Here is an 18,457-nt window from a genome sequence, read left to right as displayed (position 1 = left end):
CTTCAGCTGTCCCCCAATGAACTTGTCCACATGAGAGAGGAGGATAAGGCAGCTCTTTAGCTCAGTGCTGTGAAGTAACGTCCTCCTGTGTGATTAGGACAGGTTTTGTGTGTACTAATAGGACAGCGGCCATTTTATTTCTCCTAATGATTGCTCCCCAGACAAAACAAGCCATTATAACTATTGAAAAGTATTTGGGAATATGTTTAGAATAAAGTAAGATTTAAGGATTTAAATATTTTTTTATTATTAACATATAATATCTCTAAGTTAATTAATCATTTAAGGAATATATTAATTGAATTTAACTAAAAATAAATGTGCTGTCAAAATTACAAATTTCACCTGAAGGGATTCTCTCACTTCAGCAAATGGCATTTATTTATGTAGAGAAAGTTATTACAAGGCACTTACTAATGTATTGTGATTGTCCATATTGCCTCCTTTGCTGGCTTGATTCATTTTTCCATCCCATTATACACTTCACTTTCCATATTTACGACCACTCTGCAATCCATCAGCGGTGGTCGTGCTTGCACACTATAGGAGAAAGTGCAGGGACTGTGCATAGGCTGGTGCCTTATCCTATAGTATGCAAGCACGGCCACCACTGCCGAATTGCGGGGTGTGGTCGTGACCATGGAAACGAACAGTGTAGTATGATGGAAAAATGAATCCAGCCAGCAAAGGAGGCAATATGGAGAATCACAATACATTAGTAAGTTCCTTGTCTTAATTCTGTCTACATGATAAATGCCATTTGCTGATGTGAGACAACCCCTTTAAGGCAATATTTCTGTATGATTTCTAATTCCATGAAATAGCTTTGCTTTGTTAAAATTATTGCTGTTACAATATTGGTATCCATTAATAAAATTATCCATGTACAGGACAGGTTAGTGATTCGCTATCTAACTTTACAGAATGGACCAAGTTTCCCTTCTGAAGAACATCTCTATGTGGAGCCCTATAACAAAGTATTGATGTAAGTATGCTTCTATGCTGCTGAATAATAATGCTTCAAGTACCCTCCATATCCTCCTGGAGTATTATGGTGGTTCTCTAACTATGGCCAGACTACAACCCCTCTGTGTACGAGTAGTTTTTCTAGTGTAGAGTCTTAGGCTGAGTTCAGCCTTTCCGTTCTCCTGCTCTGTTATACGGGCTAGGACCTTCCCCTCGTTGCACTAAAGCTCTCATTTGCATAAAGGACGAAAGTTATTTTCCTTGGTAAGCTGCAGCCGATTTTCACGAGACAGGTATCATTTTAATCAGCACGGTCAATCCTACCAGACAGTGGTTTAATCGAGTTGATCCTTCAGACAGGTTCTCTTTAAAGGGAGTCTGTCAGCACATTTACCCCTTTTTAACAGTTCCCATAGCGCTGTAGCCGCAACACAGATGATTAAAATGGTACCTTTATATGCTTTTGTGGACTTGTAAAACTGCCAAAAACGAACTTTGATGCGTATGTAAATGAGGGCTCGCAAGTGCCCAGGGCGGCGTCCACCGCGTTGGTGCCCAGGCAGCTCTGCCTCTTCGGCTCTTATCCCCGCCCAGCCTCTTCCTCTGCCCGCCCATCTGTTTTCTCTCCCTCTCAGCGAGATCCCGCACCTGCGCGCTGACTTCCTTGGCCAGGGCATGCACACTGTGATGCCCATTGCTGGCACGGCATCGCAGTAGCTTATGCGCATGCGCCGGCTAACGGCGCAAAAACTGCAGAAAGGAGGCGGTCCATCGGCGCAGGAGAAGGAGGAAAGACGAGTGAGCAGCTGTCACAGCAGACACAGAGAGCCAACAGAGGTACATTTATCTCTTTGATCCGTTAACCGGCGCATGCGCATAAGCTACTGCGATGCCGTGCCAGCAATGGGCATCACAGTGTGCATGCCCTGGGCAAGGAAGTCAGCGCGCAGGTGCGGGATCTCGCTGAGAGGGAGAGAAAACAGATGGGCGGGCAGAGGAAGAGGCTGGGCGGGGATAAGAGCCGAAGAGGCAGAGCTGCCTGGGCACCAACGCGGTGGACGCCGCCCTGGGCACTTGCGAGCCCTCATTTACATATGCATCAAAGTTCATTTTTGGCAGTTTTACAAGTCCACAAAAGCACATAAAGGTACCGTTTTAATCATCTGCGTTGCGGTTACAGCGCTATGGGAACTGTTAAAAAGGGGTAAATGTGCTGACAGACTCCCTTTAAAGTACAATAAATGTGGATGTGGTCTACAAAACCTCCATCCACATGTGGCTGAAAAAGCTGTGTGGCATTCAGGGTATGCAGTGAGTTTTCAAATTCACAACACGCCCGTTCTTTTGCGGTATAGTTGCAAGCAGATTCACTGCAATGAGTAACATACAGATGTTGACGCAGATCCAGTGTAGGTTTTTCAGTGGATTTTGGTGAAATCAATCTGTAGTAGAAAAACTCAACTGTGTGTGGATTTACTCAACTCAATGGTTTCCTCAAAATAGACTCCAATCAGTAGTATGCAAAGTCATATCTCCATGGACAGCCAGGACCAAACTGGCCCAATTTTTTCACCCAAGGTTGGTCAAGGTACTGAACTGCCATTAGCCACCACTTAAAGGGGTTGTCTCATTTCAGCAAATGGCATTTATCATGTAGATAAATGTAATAGAAGCCACTTACTAATGTAATGTGAGTGTCCATATTGTCTCCTTTGCTGGCTGGATTAATTTTTCCATCACATTATACACTGCTCGTTTCCAGGAGTTATGACCACCCTACAATCCAGCAGCAGTGGTCGTGCTTACACACTATAGGAAATAGTGACTATGGGAGTGTAACCCCTGGAAACAAGCCGTGTATAATGTGATGGAAAAAAGAATCAAGCCAGCAAAGGAAGCAATATGTACAATCACAATACATTAGTAAGGGGTTTGTATTAACTTTCTCTACATAATGAATGTTATTTGCTGATGTGAGACAACCCCTTTAATGTTGTGTACTACTGATATAAAAAAATGAAAGCATAATCTTATGCACGTACATTTTTTAAAAATGAATCTGCACAGTAAATTATAAACTCTCCACGTGACTAATTTCTAACAATTTTGTACAATTATTTCAATTATTACCATTATTTTGACTTTTACAGATTATTCCTTGTTATGACCTTTCCAATAAAACTGCAGTTTTTGAAACCAATATCAGGAATGGATTGTAACGTGGGGGGAAGTGTAGGGATGAGCGAATCGACTTTGGATGAAACATCCAAAATCGATTCGCATAAAACCTTGTTCTAATACTGTACGGAGCAGAAACGCCGTACAGTATCAGAATGTATTGGCTCCGATGAGCTGAAGTTATAACTTCATAAATTAATTTGTACTGTAAAAATACATTTCCCGAACTCCGGTTCGGTTCCAATGTACCACTTGGAACCGAACCCGAGTTCGGGAAATGTTTTTTTTTTACAGTACAAAATAATTTATTAAGTTATTGCGCAAAGTCTCACGAGACTTTGTGAAGCAATAACTTTAGGTCATCGGAGCCAATACATTGTAATACTGTACGGAGCTCCTGCTAGGGGTTTTTATCTGCTAGGGGTTATATCTAGGCCAATGTTTCCCAGGCATTATGAGTATATACAGTATACTGTACATGATATCTGTGCATATGCTCAACATTTTCAAGCAGGCTATTCTCAAACGTTTTGTTTCCTTTATTGTATATTTTTCTTATGCCTAGGTGGGCACCATCAAAAAAAGATATCAGCCTCCTTAAACCAGTTGAGGAACAGATCACTCGGCCACATAGTGAGTTGCTTCGGGATAATGATACCCAGTGTCTATATCTCTACAATATAGCTACAGAAGATTACCCAACAGCATCTATAACCGATGGGTACAAACCATTTTCAGAGCTAATCGATGAACAGGAGAACAGAGATATGAAGGATTCTCAATTTACAGTTTGTGCCTTTGATGGACCTTACCTGTTCTCTTGAAGTATTGTCTTCTGCCAAAAGCAATTGGACTGGAAAGTAATTTCTAACCTATTTTACTGAAAGTAATTTCTAAGTTATTTTTCTGACTTTATGGAAACACTAGACGGCTGCCATGGGGAACCATCACAAGAGTTTGAAAAGGGCATTACCCAAAGAAAAGACGATATGGGAAGATGTATCAGAATATTTATTATGGATGATGCAGACTGTAACCTTCAGAAGTTCTCCTCATTAACATCTCAATGAGTAATATAGTCTTAAGTCTATACACTCTACAATGGATATTCCACCAACCTATTTTGGCACATGTTAGGATTCCTTTCGTACAATTGTCAAGTTGATATACTCTAAAGAAGAAATGGCCAGCTCTGTAACTCAGGGTTTGCCACAGGACAAACCTTGGCATATGACAGGCCCCCTTGGACTTTTGGAGGCTATCATAATCTGTGTAAGCATGCTGCAAACTTGTTAAGGTTAGGGTGGGTTTAAGCAGAGGCCGACTGCGGTTTGTATTATATAGGCACAATTTCTGCCTGAAACGAGTACCGATCAGACATATAGCAAGTTGATCAGTGCTTGATTAGCTTCATTTACATAGAGCATCGGCTAAGGCAACTGTCCATTGCCCAGCGAGCATTGTGCAGAGGTCATAATTAGTGATGAGCGAAGTATTGAAAAAAATCGATTCGGCTGCTTTGCCAAATTTTACACAAAAATTCCCTTCCGGAGGAATTACTAAGTCACAAAGAGCATTTCTTTGTAAATAGTGGGTACAATGACAGGTAGCAGAGATTGCGCCGCCCCCGTCATTGCACCCCTCATAGCAATAATACAGTGTAAAATAAAAAATAAATAAAATCATACTTACCTCATCCATTTGGTCGCGAAGAGCTGGCCGCCGGCATGTTGATTGAAGATCTAGTGCGAAATGATGACGTCATTTCGTGCAGGCATCTTCAATCAAGATGGTGGTAGTCAGCTTTTTGCACTCAAACGGATGAGGTAAGTATGATTATTTATATTTTTTACTGCCATTCAGGGAAAATCGATTCTCTACCACGAAGCACGAGTAATTTCGGCTTTGCTCAACCCTACTCATAATAATTACAATAGGGTCTGTGGACAATACTCACTGGGTTACAGTTGCCTGTGCATTTGCAGTTCTCCAAGATCATTGCCAGATCAATTTGTGTTTGGTGGGGGGAAGGGCGGGGGCATACACCGACTGTACGACTTGTACAACAAAGTAAACAATTTTTTTTTTTATAATTAAAGGGGTTCTGCACTTTGTTTAAACTGATGATCTATCCTCTGGATAGATCATCAGCATCTGATCGGTGGGGGTCCGACACCCGGGACCCCCGCCGATCAGCTGTTTGCGAAGGCAGCGGTGCTGGAAGTAGCGCCGTGACCTTCTCGCTGTTTACCGCAGGCCCAGTGACGTCACGACTAGTGATGAGCAGCAGGGAAAATATTCGAATTTGCAATATTTTGCAAATATTTGGTAGAATATTCGTTATATATTCGCAAATTTGAGATTATTTTCTTGATCGCGAAAAATCGTCAATGTAATATTCGTGTAATACGCGCACAATACGGGCGTGGGTCACTATAGCTACCTTTTTCAAGCTGTTAGAAGTTTCCTGAGACTGGAGAAAATGGTTGGCACGGCAGAACATTACAATAGCTTTATATGCAGATAGAGTGCTCCAATATATTCGCAATTGCGAAATCGGCACTAATTATGCGGATATTTGGGCGCAATACGTGCAACGTCACATTTTAACAGGTCTGACTACTTATTAGTGATTGGTGCACTAAGTATTTCTGTAAACTTATGACATCACAGCACTATGTATATGTGTATGTAGCATGTATGTATGTATGTATGGCAGCAGCTACACTATATCACTATCTAACCTACACTGACTATCTGTATTATATATAAAGGCTAACTAACTAACTGACTATCTAATGTAATGACACGGAAAGCAGAGAGCACAGCAATGACACTGCTCTATCTCTCTCAGATTTGCAAAATACTACAGAAAATGGCTGCTGGGGAGGTTCTTATATAGTAAGGGGTAGGCAGCTTTCCTATTGGTTGCTAGGGATGTTGCTAAGCTCGGACAAAGACATTTCTTCTCATTGGCCCACAAGCAAGAAGGGAGGTTACTGGTGAAAGAAAAATCTAGAATATTCAAAATTACAAATATATACCACTATATTCTAAATATTCGCAAATTCTTAAAGTGCCGATATTCGCAATTAATATTCGCTATTTGAATATTTGCGCCCAACACTAGTCACGACTAGTATCAATGGCCTGGGCGTGGCTAAGCTCTGTTCACTTGAATGGAGCTTAGCCCCGCCCACGCTGGTTGATACTAGTCGTGACGTCACTGGGCCTGTGGTAAACAGCGAGAAGGCCGCGGCGCTACTGCCAGCACCGCTGCCTTCTCAAACAGCTGATCGGCGGGGGTCCCGGGTGTCGGACCCCCACCGTTCAGATGCTGATGATCTATCCAGAGGATAGATCATCAGTTTAAAAAAACTGCAGAACCCCTTTAAGTAAAATAAAAATGTATTTAAAAAGTCCCGCTCCACCTCACCCTTTTTACCTGACTTCTATGTTGTTTCTTTATAAATATGAGGTCTTCTTGAATATCATATTGCTTAATGCATTTACACCTGGCAACTGTCACAAACACTGATAAATCTCCCCCATACTGCCCTAAATTCTGTGATTCCCTTCATATCAGTGTTGTAACTATCGGGGAAGCAGGGGAAGCGACTGCTTCGGGGCCCGAGCTCAGTAGGGGCCCGGGAGCAGTAGCAGGGGTGTGGCTAGCAGGGCCATATTTAAAATAATTTTTTTCATTTATTTTATTTTACATTACCCGTCTCTCCCTGCCCGAGGAAGGGGCGTCGTGACGCTGCGCAATGAAACAAGAGGGGAGAGCGGGATTCTGCTACCTCTGCGCTGCTGCGCTGTGTTATCCGATCAGTGGAGCAGCAGTGAGCCGAAGCTGCTGCTCCACCAATCATTTCCAGTAATACTTCAGTCACAAACAGGGCCCGCTCCCAGACTCCTAGAAGCTCCATGTGGACCCTGGATGTGACCGTCCGCGCGCCTGCCCGCCTGGCAGACTGTCTCTTTTACCTGCCCACCCGCCTCACTTGTAGTGGCAGCTGACCTCCTGCTCAGCCCTTTGAGCATCGCTGCAGCCTGCCTGCCAGCCAATGCTGCCAACCTTCAGACTCACTGCCAGCCTGACCAACAATGGTGAGTCTGTGCCCCCTGCCCTGTACTATGTCCCCTATGCTGCATTCTGCCACCAATGCTGCACTGTGCCCCCTATGATGCAATGTGTGTGCCCCCCTGCCCTGTACCGTACCCCCTATGCTGTATTGTGCCCCCTGCCCTGTACTGTACCCCCTATGCTGTATTGTGCCCCCTGCCCTGTACTGTGCCCTCTATGCTGCACTGTGTGTTCCCCCCTGCCCTGTACCGTACCCCCTATGCTGTATTGTGCCCCCTGCCCTGTACTGTACCCCCTATGCTGTATTGTGCCCCCTGCCCTGTACTGTGCCCTCTATGCTGCACTGTGTGTGCCCCCTGTCCTGTGCCCACTATGCTGTACTGTGCCCCCTACCTTGTACTGTGTCCCCCTATGCTGCACTGTGTCCCACCTGCCCTGTACTGTATTCCCTATGCTATATTGTGCCCCCTGCCCTATACTGTACCGCCTATTCTGTATTTTGCACCCCTGCTCTGTACTGTGCCCCTATGCTGTACTGTGCCCCCTATCCTGTGCCTATTATACTGTGCCACCTGCCCTGTACTGTGCCCCCTGTCCTGTACTGTGCCCTATACCCTGCTATATGCCCCATAATAATACCCTGTAGGAGGCACATTACAGGAGCATAAGGGGATACCCCTGTACTATGCCTCCTAACCTCTACTATGCCCTTGTATACCCTATACTGTGCCTAGTAACCTGTACTATGCCCTCATACCCTGCATTATGTCCCTTTACCATAGCTTGTACAGTGCCCCTAATCATACCATGTACTGTGCCCTCTTATACTCTATACTGTGCCCCTGGTCACATACTGTACTCTTATACCCTGTTAACCAGTCACTTTATGGCAGCGTTATCCAGTCACTATATGGCGGAGCTATCCAGTCACTGTGTGGTGGCGTTATCCAGTCATTGCATAGCAGTGTTATCCAGTCCCTGTATGACGGTCTTATCCAGTCACTGTATGACGGTCTTATCCAGTCACTGTATGGCGGTGCTATCCAGTCACTGTATGGCGGTGCTATCCAGTCACTGTATGGCGGTGTTATTCAGTCACTGTACGGCAGTGTTACCCAGTCACTGTATGGCGGTGCTATGCAATCACTGTATGGTGGTGTTACCCAGTCACTTCATGGCGGTCATATCCAGTCACTGTATGGCGGTGTTATCCAGTCACTGCATGGCGGTGTTATCCAGTCACTGCATGGCGGTGTTATCCAGTCACTGCATGGCGGTGTTATCCAGTCACTGCATGGCGGTGTTATCCAGTCACTGCATGGCGGTGTTATCCAGTCACTGCATGGCGGTGTTATCCAGTCACTGCATGGCAGTGTTATCCAGTCACTGCATGGCGGTGTTATCCAGTCACTGCATGGCGGTGTTATCCAGTCACTGCATGGCGGTGTTATCCAGTCACTGTATGGCGGTGTTATCCAGTCGCTGTATGGCGGTGTTCTCCAGTCGCTGTATGGCGGTGTTCTCCAGTCGCTGTATGGCGGTGTTATCCAGTCGCTGTATGGCGGTGTTATCCAGTCACTGTATGGCGGTGTTATCCAGCCACTGTATGGCGGTGTTATCCAGCCACTGTATGGCGGTGTTATCCAGCCACTGTATGGCGGTGTTATCCAGTCACTGTATGGCGGTGTTATCCAGTCACTGTATGGCGGTGTTGTCCAGTCATTGCATGACGGTGTTATTCAGTCGCTGTATGGTGGTGTTATCCAGTCGCTGTATGGCGGTGTTATCCAGTCACTGTATGGCGGTGTTATCCAGTCACTGTATGGCGGTGTTGTCCAGTCATTGCATGACGGTGTTATTCAGTCGCTGTATGGTGGTGTTATCCAGTCGCTGTATGGCGGTGTTATCCAGTCACTGTATGGCGGTGTTATCCAGTCACTGTATGGCGGTGTTGTCCAGTCATTGCATGACGGTGTTATTCAGTCGCTGTATGGTGGTGTTATCCAGTCATGATATGGAGCTATAACGTTAGTGTTTTGTCATCCAGTCATGGTATGAGCTATTATCCAATATGGTGGTATTATTTAGTCTCTATATGTTGGTGATGATATAGTCACTAAATCTATTATTATTCAGGGGTAGGGTTAATATTTTTACAGTATTTACTGTAGATTCCAGTACATGACACTGTGGAGTGAGCCTTGTAGGATACAGTCCACACCACTGATCACCAGGACCAGGCTGTGCGCTCTGCCAGCCTTCTGTACTATAGCATGCAGTACATTGCAGCCTCCCTTCTCTGCCTCTAGTGCTTGGCACTTGGCACTATCATGGCACACTAAGGCCGGTTTCACATCACGGTTTGCCATTCGTCTAATGTATGCATAAAATGTATATGTTAACAAATGCCTCAGACTGACACCATACAGTGGCACCTGTCAACATAGAGTGCCATTGTAAAAAATATATATATATATACGTTAACGTGTGTAGATAGAATTAAGAGGGGCACTCTCTACAGAGGGGATCACACACGAACCGTGAAATTGATAATTAATTTAATATCTTCACTGCAAATGACAACAACAATAATGGGCAATTCCTAAAATGTTAAAATGTTTACACACACAATAAAACCACATCAATCAATGTCAGAATACATTCCTAAAATCAACTATTCTGTGAAGGAAAAAATGGTAAATTGTCCACCATATATGTATATATATATATCTCCTTTTCAGGGATGGTTTGTCCTTGGTTACAGATACAGCACTATATCTTCAGAGATGATGTTCGATATCTTAATTCTATTAAAGTGCACTAGTGCCGTTCATTATTTGAATTATACAGCCTGAGCAGCCCAATATACCGTTATCCGGTTATATTTCAATGCTGTAGGACAATTCAACCTCACTTTTCCCTGGGTCCGTTGATCTGTTGCGCTATGTGTGTCAGCAAGCCGGCTGTGAAGTGCGCTAGTTTTATCCAGAGCTAGATATACGTTTTGCTTACCGGACTCTCAGGTGTGCCCCTCGCCCGCCTCCTGGTGATCGGCGTCTCTTACCGGCCTCCCGCTCCACGGCGTCTTCCGCTGCCCTGCTTCTCACTCTTCACGCAGCGTCCCACGTGGTGACGAAGCTGGCGTCGGCACGGCGTATCACGTGACGGAGCTCTCCCTGCTGGTCAACTGGTTTTACTTGCCGGAGGTTTTAATCGGGCTTGGGTTGTTTCTTAGACAGGCCTGTCGTATTTTAGGCCGAATGCCCTTTATATATACATCGATTATTTGTGCTCACTTCCTGGGACCATACGCGTTTTGGGGACAACCCCTTCCGCAGTGGATATCAGGAGTGAGCCTTAGTGCTGATCTTTTATAGGCGGACGCCTATCAGTCCACATTGTTAGTGGAAATTGTGGTTTCTCAAAGAGAGATTGTGGTTTCTATATGGAAATTGTGGTCTATTATGTAGAAATTGTGGTTCTCCATACGGAAATTATGGTATTATAAATTCAATGTTATATATCTAATGTTTTAGCTACATATGTATTATTGGTGATTTTATAATTTTATATATGCAAAATATTATTACAATATGTGAGGAGGAGAATATGTATGTATTTATATATATAACAATGCAGCACTATATGTAAGTAAAGATAAAGAAAAGGAAAAAGATTATTGACAGGGATTCCGGTCCGAAGTTTGGATGTGATCCACTAACAATGTGGACTGATAGGCGTCCGCCTATAAAAGATCAGCACTAAGGCTCACTCCTGATATCCACATGCGGAAGGGGTTGTCCCCGAAACGCGTATGGTCCCAGGAAGTGAGCGCAAATAATCGATGTATATATAAAGGACATTCGGCCTAAAATACGACAGGCCTGTCTAAGAAACAACCCAAGCCCGATTAAAACCTCCGGCAAGTAAAACCAGCTGACCAGCAGGGAGAGCTCCGTCACGTGATACGCCGTGCCGACGCCAGCTTCGTCACCACGCGTGAAGAGTGAGAAGCAGGGCAGCGGAAGACGCCGTGGAGCGGGAGGCCGGTAAGAGACGCCGTTCACCAGGAGGCGGGCGAGGGGCACACCTGAGAGTCCGGTAAGCAAAACTTATATCTAGCTCTGATTAAAACTAGCGCACTTCACAGCCGGCTTGCTGACACACATAGCGCAACAGAGCAACGGACCCAGGGAAAAGTGAGGTTGAATTGACCTACAGCATTGAAATATAACCGGATAACGGTATATTGGGCTGCTCAGACTGTATAATTCAAATAATGAACGGCACTAGTGCACTTTAATAGAATTAAGATATCGAACATCATCTCTGAAGATATAGTGCTGTATCTGTAACCAAGGACAAACCATCCCTGATAAGGAGATATATATATATATATATATGGTGGACAATTTACCATTTTTTCTTTCACAGAATAGTTGATTTTAGGAATGTATTCTGACATTGATTGATGTGGTTTTATTGTGTGTGTGTAAACATTTTAACATTTTAGGGATTGCCCATTATTGTTGTTGTCATTTGCAGTGAAGATATTAAATTAATTATCAATTTCACGGTTCGTGTGTGATCCCCTCTGTAGAGAGTGCCCCTCTTAATTCTATCTACACACTCTGAGGCCTTTTAGAGGTGAGCACCTCATATCCAATACCGATCTGTGGGTGTAGCCGCTGTTTTCTACGATATATATATATACATTTTTTTTTTTACAGACTTATAGGATACAAAAGCAAAGTGTGCTGCGCTTTTGAATCCCTTTTTTCCAACGTATACATCAAACGGCAAAAATGTGATGTGAACCCTCCCTTACATATGCACACATACGATGCCAGGATAGTCATAGAGGGGGGGGGGGCATACAGTTTATACAGTTACCACGGAACGTAATGGAAAGAGTAAAAATCTCTATGCCCTGAGCTCCTCCTAGTGGAAGCTGGTGGAAGATGTTGTGGATTTAAGTTGAGAACAGGCAAAGAAGTTCAATGCTTGGCCATCCTATGACCCCAGAACAGTCTTGCGGTGGGCCTCTTTGGTAGCTATACCACTGCGATATCCAGTTGCTGCATGTGGCCAACACCCCACCCACTCACAGTGGCCAATTGCTGTACAATTTGGCAGGTAAAACTGCGGCTCTGATGCGGACCATAACTACGGTCGCGTGCATGAGGCCTTATACCAGGGGCGTCGCTAGGTTAAAACATTCGGGGCCTGGGCCCCGAATGTTTTGTCCCATGCCCCGAATGTCCTGCCTGCCTGCTAGATGCAACTGTATTGCCGTACACAGAACGGCAAATACAATTGAATCTTATACTGGGAACAGGCGAAGGACCTTTGGTGACATCACAGGTCATGTGATCAGCAAAACAGGCTGTGATAGGATGACCTGGATGATGTCACCATCCAGGTCATCCTATCACAGCCTGTTTTGCTGATCACATGGCCTGTGATGTCACCAAAGGTCTTTCGCCTCTTCCCAGTTCAGGATTGGACCGGAGTCAAGAGGAGAAGGAGCCTAATAGTGATGTCTGTACAGGCGAGGTAAGTGAAGGGAGAGGCTGGGAGTTGTAGCTATTTAACTGGGATGTATTTTAGGGCTGAAGGGAGGGATGTTATTGACATGGAACTGTGTGCTTGAGGTGGCTGGGGGAGGGAGGGATGTTATTTACATGGGACTGTATGTTGAAAGTGGATGGTGGGGGGGAATGATGTTTATGTACATGGGACTTAATGTTTAGGGTCCGTTCACACTTGCGTTTGGTGATCCGCTTGTGAGATCCGTTTCAGGTCTCTCACAAGCAGCCCCAAATGCATCAGTTTAACCCCAATGCATTCTGAATGGATGCGGATCCATTCAGAATGCATTCGTTCGGCTCCGTGTGGTCCCCCGTTCCATTTTGGAGGCGGACCTCAAAATGCTGCAAGCAGCGTTTTTTGTGTCCGCATGGCCTTGCGGAGCCAAACGCATCCGTCCTGACAATGTAAGTCAATGGGGACGGATCCCTTTGCATTGACACAAAATGGTGCAATTGTAAACGGATCCGTCCCCCATTGACTTTCAATGTAAGTCAGGACGGATCCGTATTGGGACTTAGAAATTAAAATCTAATACAAACAAATTGGTCCTGAACGGATGCATTCGTTTGTATTATCGGTGCGGATCCGTCCTGTACAAGTACATGAACGCAAGTGTGAAAGTAGCCTTAGGGGGTGATGTTTACATGGGATTGTGCGTTGGAGGCGGCTGGGGAGGAGGTGATGTTATATACATGGGACTGTATGGTGGAGGGAGGATTATAACTGCAGGGGGCACTGCAAATCCAGGGGACATTATAGGCGTTCTTATTACTACTGGGGGCTCTATAGGAGGGTCTTGTAGATCTGCCTTATTTCTACTAAGCGCACTATGGGGGCCTTATTACTACTGTGGGGTCTGTAGGGAGCTTTATTGCCACTGGGGGAACAATAGGGGGCCTTATTTCTACTAGGGACTCTGTGAGGGTATTATTAATATGGGAGGGCATTGTTGAGGAGCATTATCACGGTTGGGGCAGTGTTACTAATAAGGGCATTCTAGAAGGGAATTACTATTGGTGGGACTATGAGGAGCACTATTACTATGGGGGGCAGTAATGTTTCTTTAGGATAGTATTTGGGGGTATGGGGGGGGGGGGGGGGTTGAGATTTTGGCATAGAAAGCAGCAGGATAACACTGTGGGGACTCCAGTTGGGGGATAATGATAGAAAGTGAGGAAGCTAAGATGTCTGTGTGTCACACTCTGCAGAGACGAGGCGGCTGAGAGAAGTTGTCCAGACCGAGAAGACGATGACAGAGAGGAGACGTCACCTGGAGGCCCTGGATGTGACAGGTAAGTGCCGCTGTATAGCAAGTACAGCATAGTGCGGGGGGGGGGGGGCATATTTATTGGGGCTTGTGCCCCGGATCTTTTGAGACCCTAGCAACGCCCCTGCCTTATACACATTGTGCACAATATTCCATGTGTGGTCTAACTAGTGATTTGTATAGAGGCAGGGCCTGACTGGGGCTAAAAGGCAGCCCTGGCACACAAGCTCTACCAGCCCACAAACAATATAGCCCCCTCCCATATTCCAGAAAAATAGCCGCACAGCGATCCTCACCACTCATATAAATCTGCAACAACATCAACGTAGAAAGAATGAAAATAAAGGGGAACTCCTTTAAATAGAATAAATAAATAGAAAGTCCTAAATCCACAGGTGTATGCTAACACTATAGAAGCACTAATATACCTAATAATAGTGCCACACAGTGACCATATGACGGTCAGTCTCCAGGTCTACACAGGCAATCTGCAGGGTATTATCAGGCTGCAGAACGTACAAGAGAACTGAGCACTGTTTACGGCTACGTTCACACTAGCTTTTTCGCTGGATCTGGCAGGGTTCAGCAAAAACGCTTCCATTACTGATAACACAACTGTCTGCATCTTTAACATACCCAAAACAGATCCGTCATGAACTCCATTGAAAGTCAATGGGGGATGGATCCATTTTCTATTATGTCAGATTGTGTCACAGAGATCCGTCCCCATTGACTTGCATTGTGGGTCATGACGGATCCGTCTTGCTCCGCATTCCAGGACAGAATGTTACGGTTTGCTCTCCGATATGAGAACAGAACGGAATGCATTTTGGAGCATTCCATTCTGTTCAGCTACGTTTTGTCCCCATTGACAATGAATGGGGACAAAACAGAAGCATTTTTTTTCCTGTATTGAGACCCTATGATAGATCTCAATACTGGAAAATATTAACGCTAGTGTGAGAGTAGCCTTAGCTAAGACTTGTACATCCCATGAAGTAACAAATGTAGGACATCCTTTCTTACATTCTCTTTGTCGAAGGGTGGTGTCCCTCCATACTGACGGTGTCCAGTTGCCTCTGACTGCATCCCATTGACATGATGGGACCCATCCCATTGACACGATGAATGGTGACACAAATTGTGAATTAGGCCTGGGCTACAAAGAGAGTATGTGTAGCCCTACTGAATGATTTTAGCTGCATCACAAAAGTCTCCATGTAGACCAGGCCTTCATACCTTCCCAGGAGGAAAAACAAAGAAATGTCACAACACAGAGCTCTAAGGAAAGATGCCCCAAAATCGTTATCTCAGATCATTGGCATACGTCGGACTGGTTGACTACATTTTAGTAGAGAAAGCCATTCCATAGTATGCAGCATGGTATACCTCTTGTACACTGTGAGTCAATAGGTGACATATACAACCTTATGGTGTACAGTAGGGTATGTCCAGGCCATACTACAGTACTCATAGACCCTAAGGGAGGAATTATACTCTAGAATTCTGGATTAAAAAAAGTCATAAAATAGGGCTTTTGCAACTTTTTGGGGTTACTAGTGCACAACTTTTTGCATTTTTACACCACTCACTTTTTGACAAGTGGATGGGAGAGTTGGTGTTGTTAGCTATGTTAATTACTTTTACTCCAAAATTATCACTGCAACTCCTTAAAAAGTTGCAAAAAAAAAGTCAACGCCCCCCCCCCCCCCCACTTGGCCAGACCTGTAAAAGGAAGCTTACTTACCTACTTCCCGATGGTGGCTCCCTGCTACTTCTCCTCCGGGCCTGGGCTGCTTTACTGGGCTCCCTCACTGAAACCATCTGGTTTGACTTTGCAGCAGCCAATCACTGTCCACTGGAGACCGCATCCCCTTGCATCATGTGATGTGTTTTATCCAATCAATAGTAAGAAAATCCCTATCCCTGGGTATTTCACTTGTAAAAAGACAGTGGTATATCTTCAATGAAGGCAGACCACACAACGTCTATGGGGCCTGGGCAGAGAGTCACAGTACTAAACACCTTCTTAGCTCTCCAATGTAAAAACACTGCATTTTCATCCAGCCACCCCTCAGTCCAAGCAGATTCTTACACCTTGCATTTTAGACAATTATAATTGTATACATTCCTATGTATTGAGCTCCCCTAATGGTGGCTGCAGGCAGCCAACTTTATAATATGTGGGAAGCAGGAGATTTACCAATGTATAGCCTGGTGTCTGAAAAATATAGTGTTCAGGGGCGTGGTTTGCCGGCCGAGCAAGATGGCTGCGTGCACTACCTCAGCGACAGCGGGACAGTATAACCCACAACTGAGCTTTCCGCTACTGCCGAGAGAACACAGACAGTCGGGATGATGACTAGAGGCAAGCGGTCCATGAAGAAACAGAGGAAGTTGGACTTTTACCTGGGGAAAGGCGTCACTCCAGCGCATACTTCTCCACCTCCGCCATCCCGCCAACAAGGCCTCGATGTTCCAGAGGCTTGAAACAACCCCCGAGGTGACATGGCCTTTGATTCACCAAAAGCCGCATCTGACCGGCTCCCACCTGCCTTCTCAGAATCCCCGACAGGGTATGGGAGGCCCGGAGCGACCCACGGATCTCAGGCGGGGAGTCCACAGAAGCGCGCCAATACACCGGCGCCATCTTCACACTCGCCTACGGCAGGACAGGCGCGACCGCATCAGGCTACAGAGATCCCAAGCGGGGAGGTGAGTGATCACACTACCCCGACTATACAGGCGATTCCAACTAATGATCAGCCTGCATCAAGTAACCTGTTAAAGGACATGCTGGTCCTTTTTAGCGAGTCCATGCACAAGGACTTAACCGTCCTAATCCGCCCACTTCAAGCAGCAGTAGTGGCGGTGGAGAGCAGAGTGGACCACATTGAATCCAAGATGGGAGATTTTGCTTCGTCGCATAACCAGCTCATTGACGCCCATAATGATTTATCTGAAGAGATAGACCGGCTTAAAGCTAAAGTGGTGGACCTGGAGGACAGGTCACGCTGGAATAATCTCAAGTTTCGAGGGGTCCCTGAGGACATAGCACCTAATGATCTAACTCCTTATCTACAGAGCCTCATGACAGCCCTGATCCCAGATCTCTCTCCTCATGACCTTACCCTGGATAGAGCGCATAGGGTGATGAGGCCAAAGCACCTTCCCAGCACGTCACCGAGAGATGTCCTGGTGCGGGTCCATTTCTTCCATATTAAAGAAGCCATACTAGCGGCGTCCAGGAAGCTAGGCACAGTGCCTTCTCCATACAGCCAAATTAAGGCTGTCACTCTTTAACAGCGCAGATCCCTTAGTGCTTTTACTACCACTCTACGGAATAACACCATCCCGTATAGGTGGGGTTTCCCGACTAAAGTCTTGATTCATCACCAGGGAGCCGTCCACGTCGTCACCTCCTTAGAATCCGGGAAGACGCTTCTGGACTCATGGACCATCTCAATGGAGGTCCCAGACCAAAGACACAGCTCGTCTGCTCCCCTGGACTCTGGTTGGCAACTAGTGTCCCAGAAGAGGAAATCCCACCGTTGACAGGTGACTGGGTGCCACAGGTGCACTGTTGGTCATATTAGTGATGTGCGGTCCTTCTCGGCCAGGAGCCGTTATATTTGCCCTAATGAATGTTTTGCGGTACCTTATGCCTTGTTTTTGTTTGTCTCTTTTTGATTTTGTTATTCAGGTTACACAGATTAGATTTTTTTGTATGTCCTGTTACTCAGTACACTTACATGATGGGATGTCAACGGGCTCTATTGTTATGGGTTACCCCCACTTGCAATGTCTCATATCTTACTGGTGCGTTACGCCTCCATAGCATAACTCTCTCTCAACATGGTCTTTAAAGTAGTTGCCATCAACACTAAGGGCTTAAACAGCCCGTTCAAGAGGTCTATGCTGTGGAGGGAGACGAGGGCTTTGGGAGGGGATATCATCTGCGCAAATGAGACACACCTGTTGAAAGAAGATGCTCATAGGCTCAAAAATGCTCATTTCCCCCATATTTTCCACTCCCATTTTAGAAAAAAACTGAGGGACGTGATGATCGCAATCAGGGATTCAGTTGTGTTTCAGTTGTCCAGATCTATAGAGGATCAGAATGGCCGATATATTATCCTGATAGCGTCCATTAATTATGTGACATACACAATGGTATTTGTATATGTCCCTAATAAGCACCAATTGCACTTTTTACGTAAGTTAATGAACAAGGTGAACGCAGTGAAGGAGGGCTTGGTCCTCTGGGGGGGAGACTTTAACTAGGTATCAGACCCTCATATGGATTCGACATCCAAAACCAGAGCTCACCCGCAGAGCCTCAACCCCATGTTACTGAAGGAAGACCT

General features: G+C 45.4%; 1 protein-coding gene across 5 annotated transcripts in view; it reads left to right on the top strand.

Moving 5' to 3' along the window:
- Positions 1-5,494, top strand: part of LOC122927210 (cytokine receptor common subunit beta-like) — a 73,255-nt gene extending 67,761 nt beyond the window's left edge. For 4 of the 5 annotated variants that reach the window (XM_044278849.1, XM_044278845.1, XM_044278846.1 and 1 more), the window contains 2 exons: positions 891-985; positions 3,710-5,494. In XM_044278849.1, coding sequence (XP_044134784.1) covers positions 891-985; positions 3,710-3,968 — 354 coding nt within the window. In that variant the 3' untranslated portion in view covers positions 3,969-5,494. The remainder of the gene's footprint in view (positions 1-890; positions 986-3,709) is intronic. The other variant, XM_044278848.1, reaches the window with a different exon arrangement.
- The last annotated feature ends 12,963 nt before the right edge of the window (positions 5,495-18,457 follow it).

Source organism: Bufo gargarizans, chromosome 2 (assembly GCF_014858855.1).
Source record: "Bufo gargarizans isolate SCDJY-AF-19 chromosome 2, ASM1485885v1, whole genome shotgun sequence".
NCBI classification, from domain to species: Eukaryota; Metazoa; Chordata; class Amphibia; order Anura; family Bufonidae; genus Bufo; species Bufo gargarizans.
Note: the sequence above shows the minus strand (reverse complement) of the source record. Positions and strands in the feature narration are given on the sequence as shown.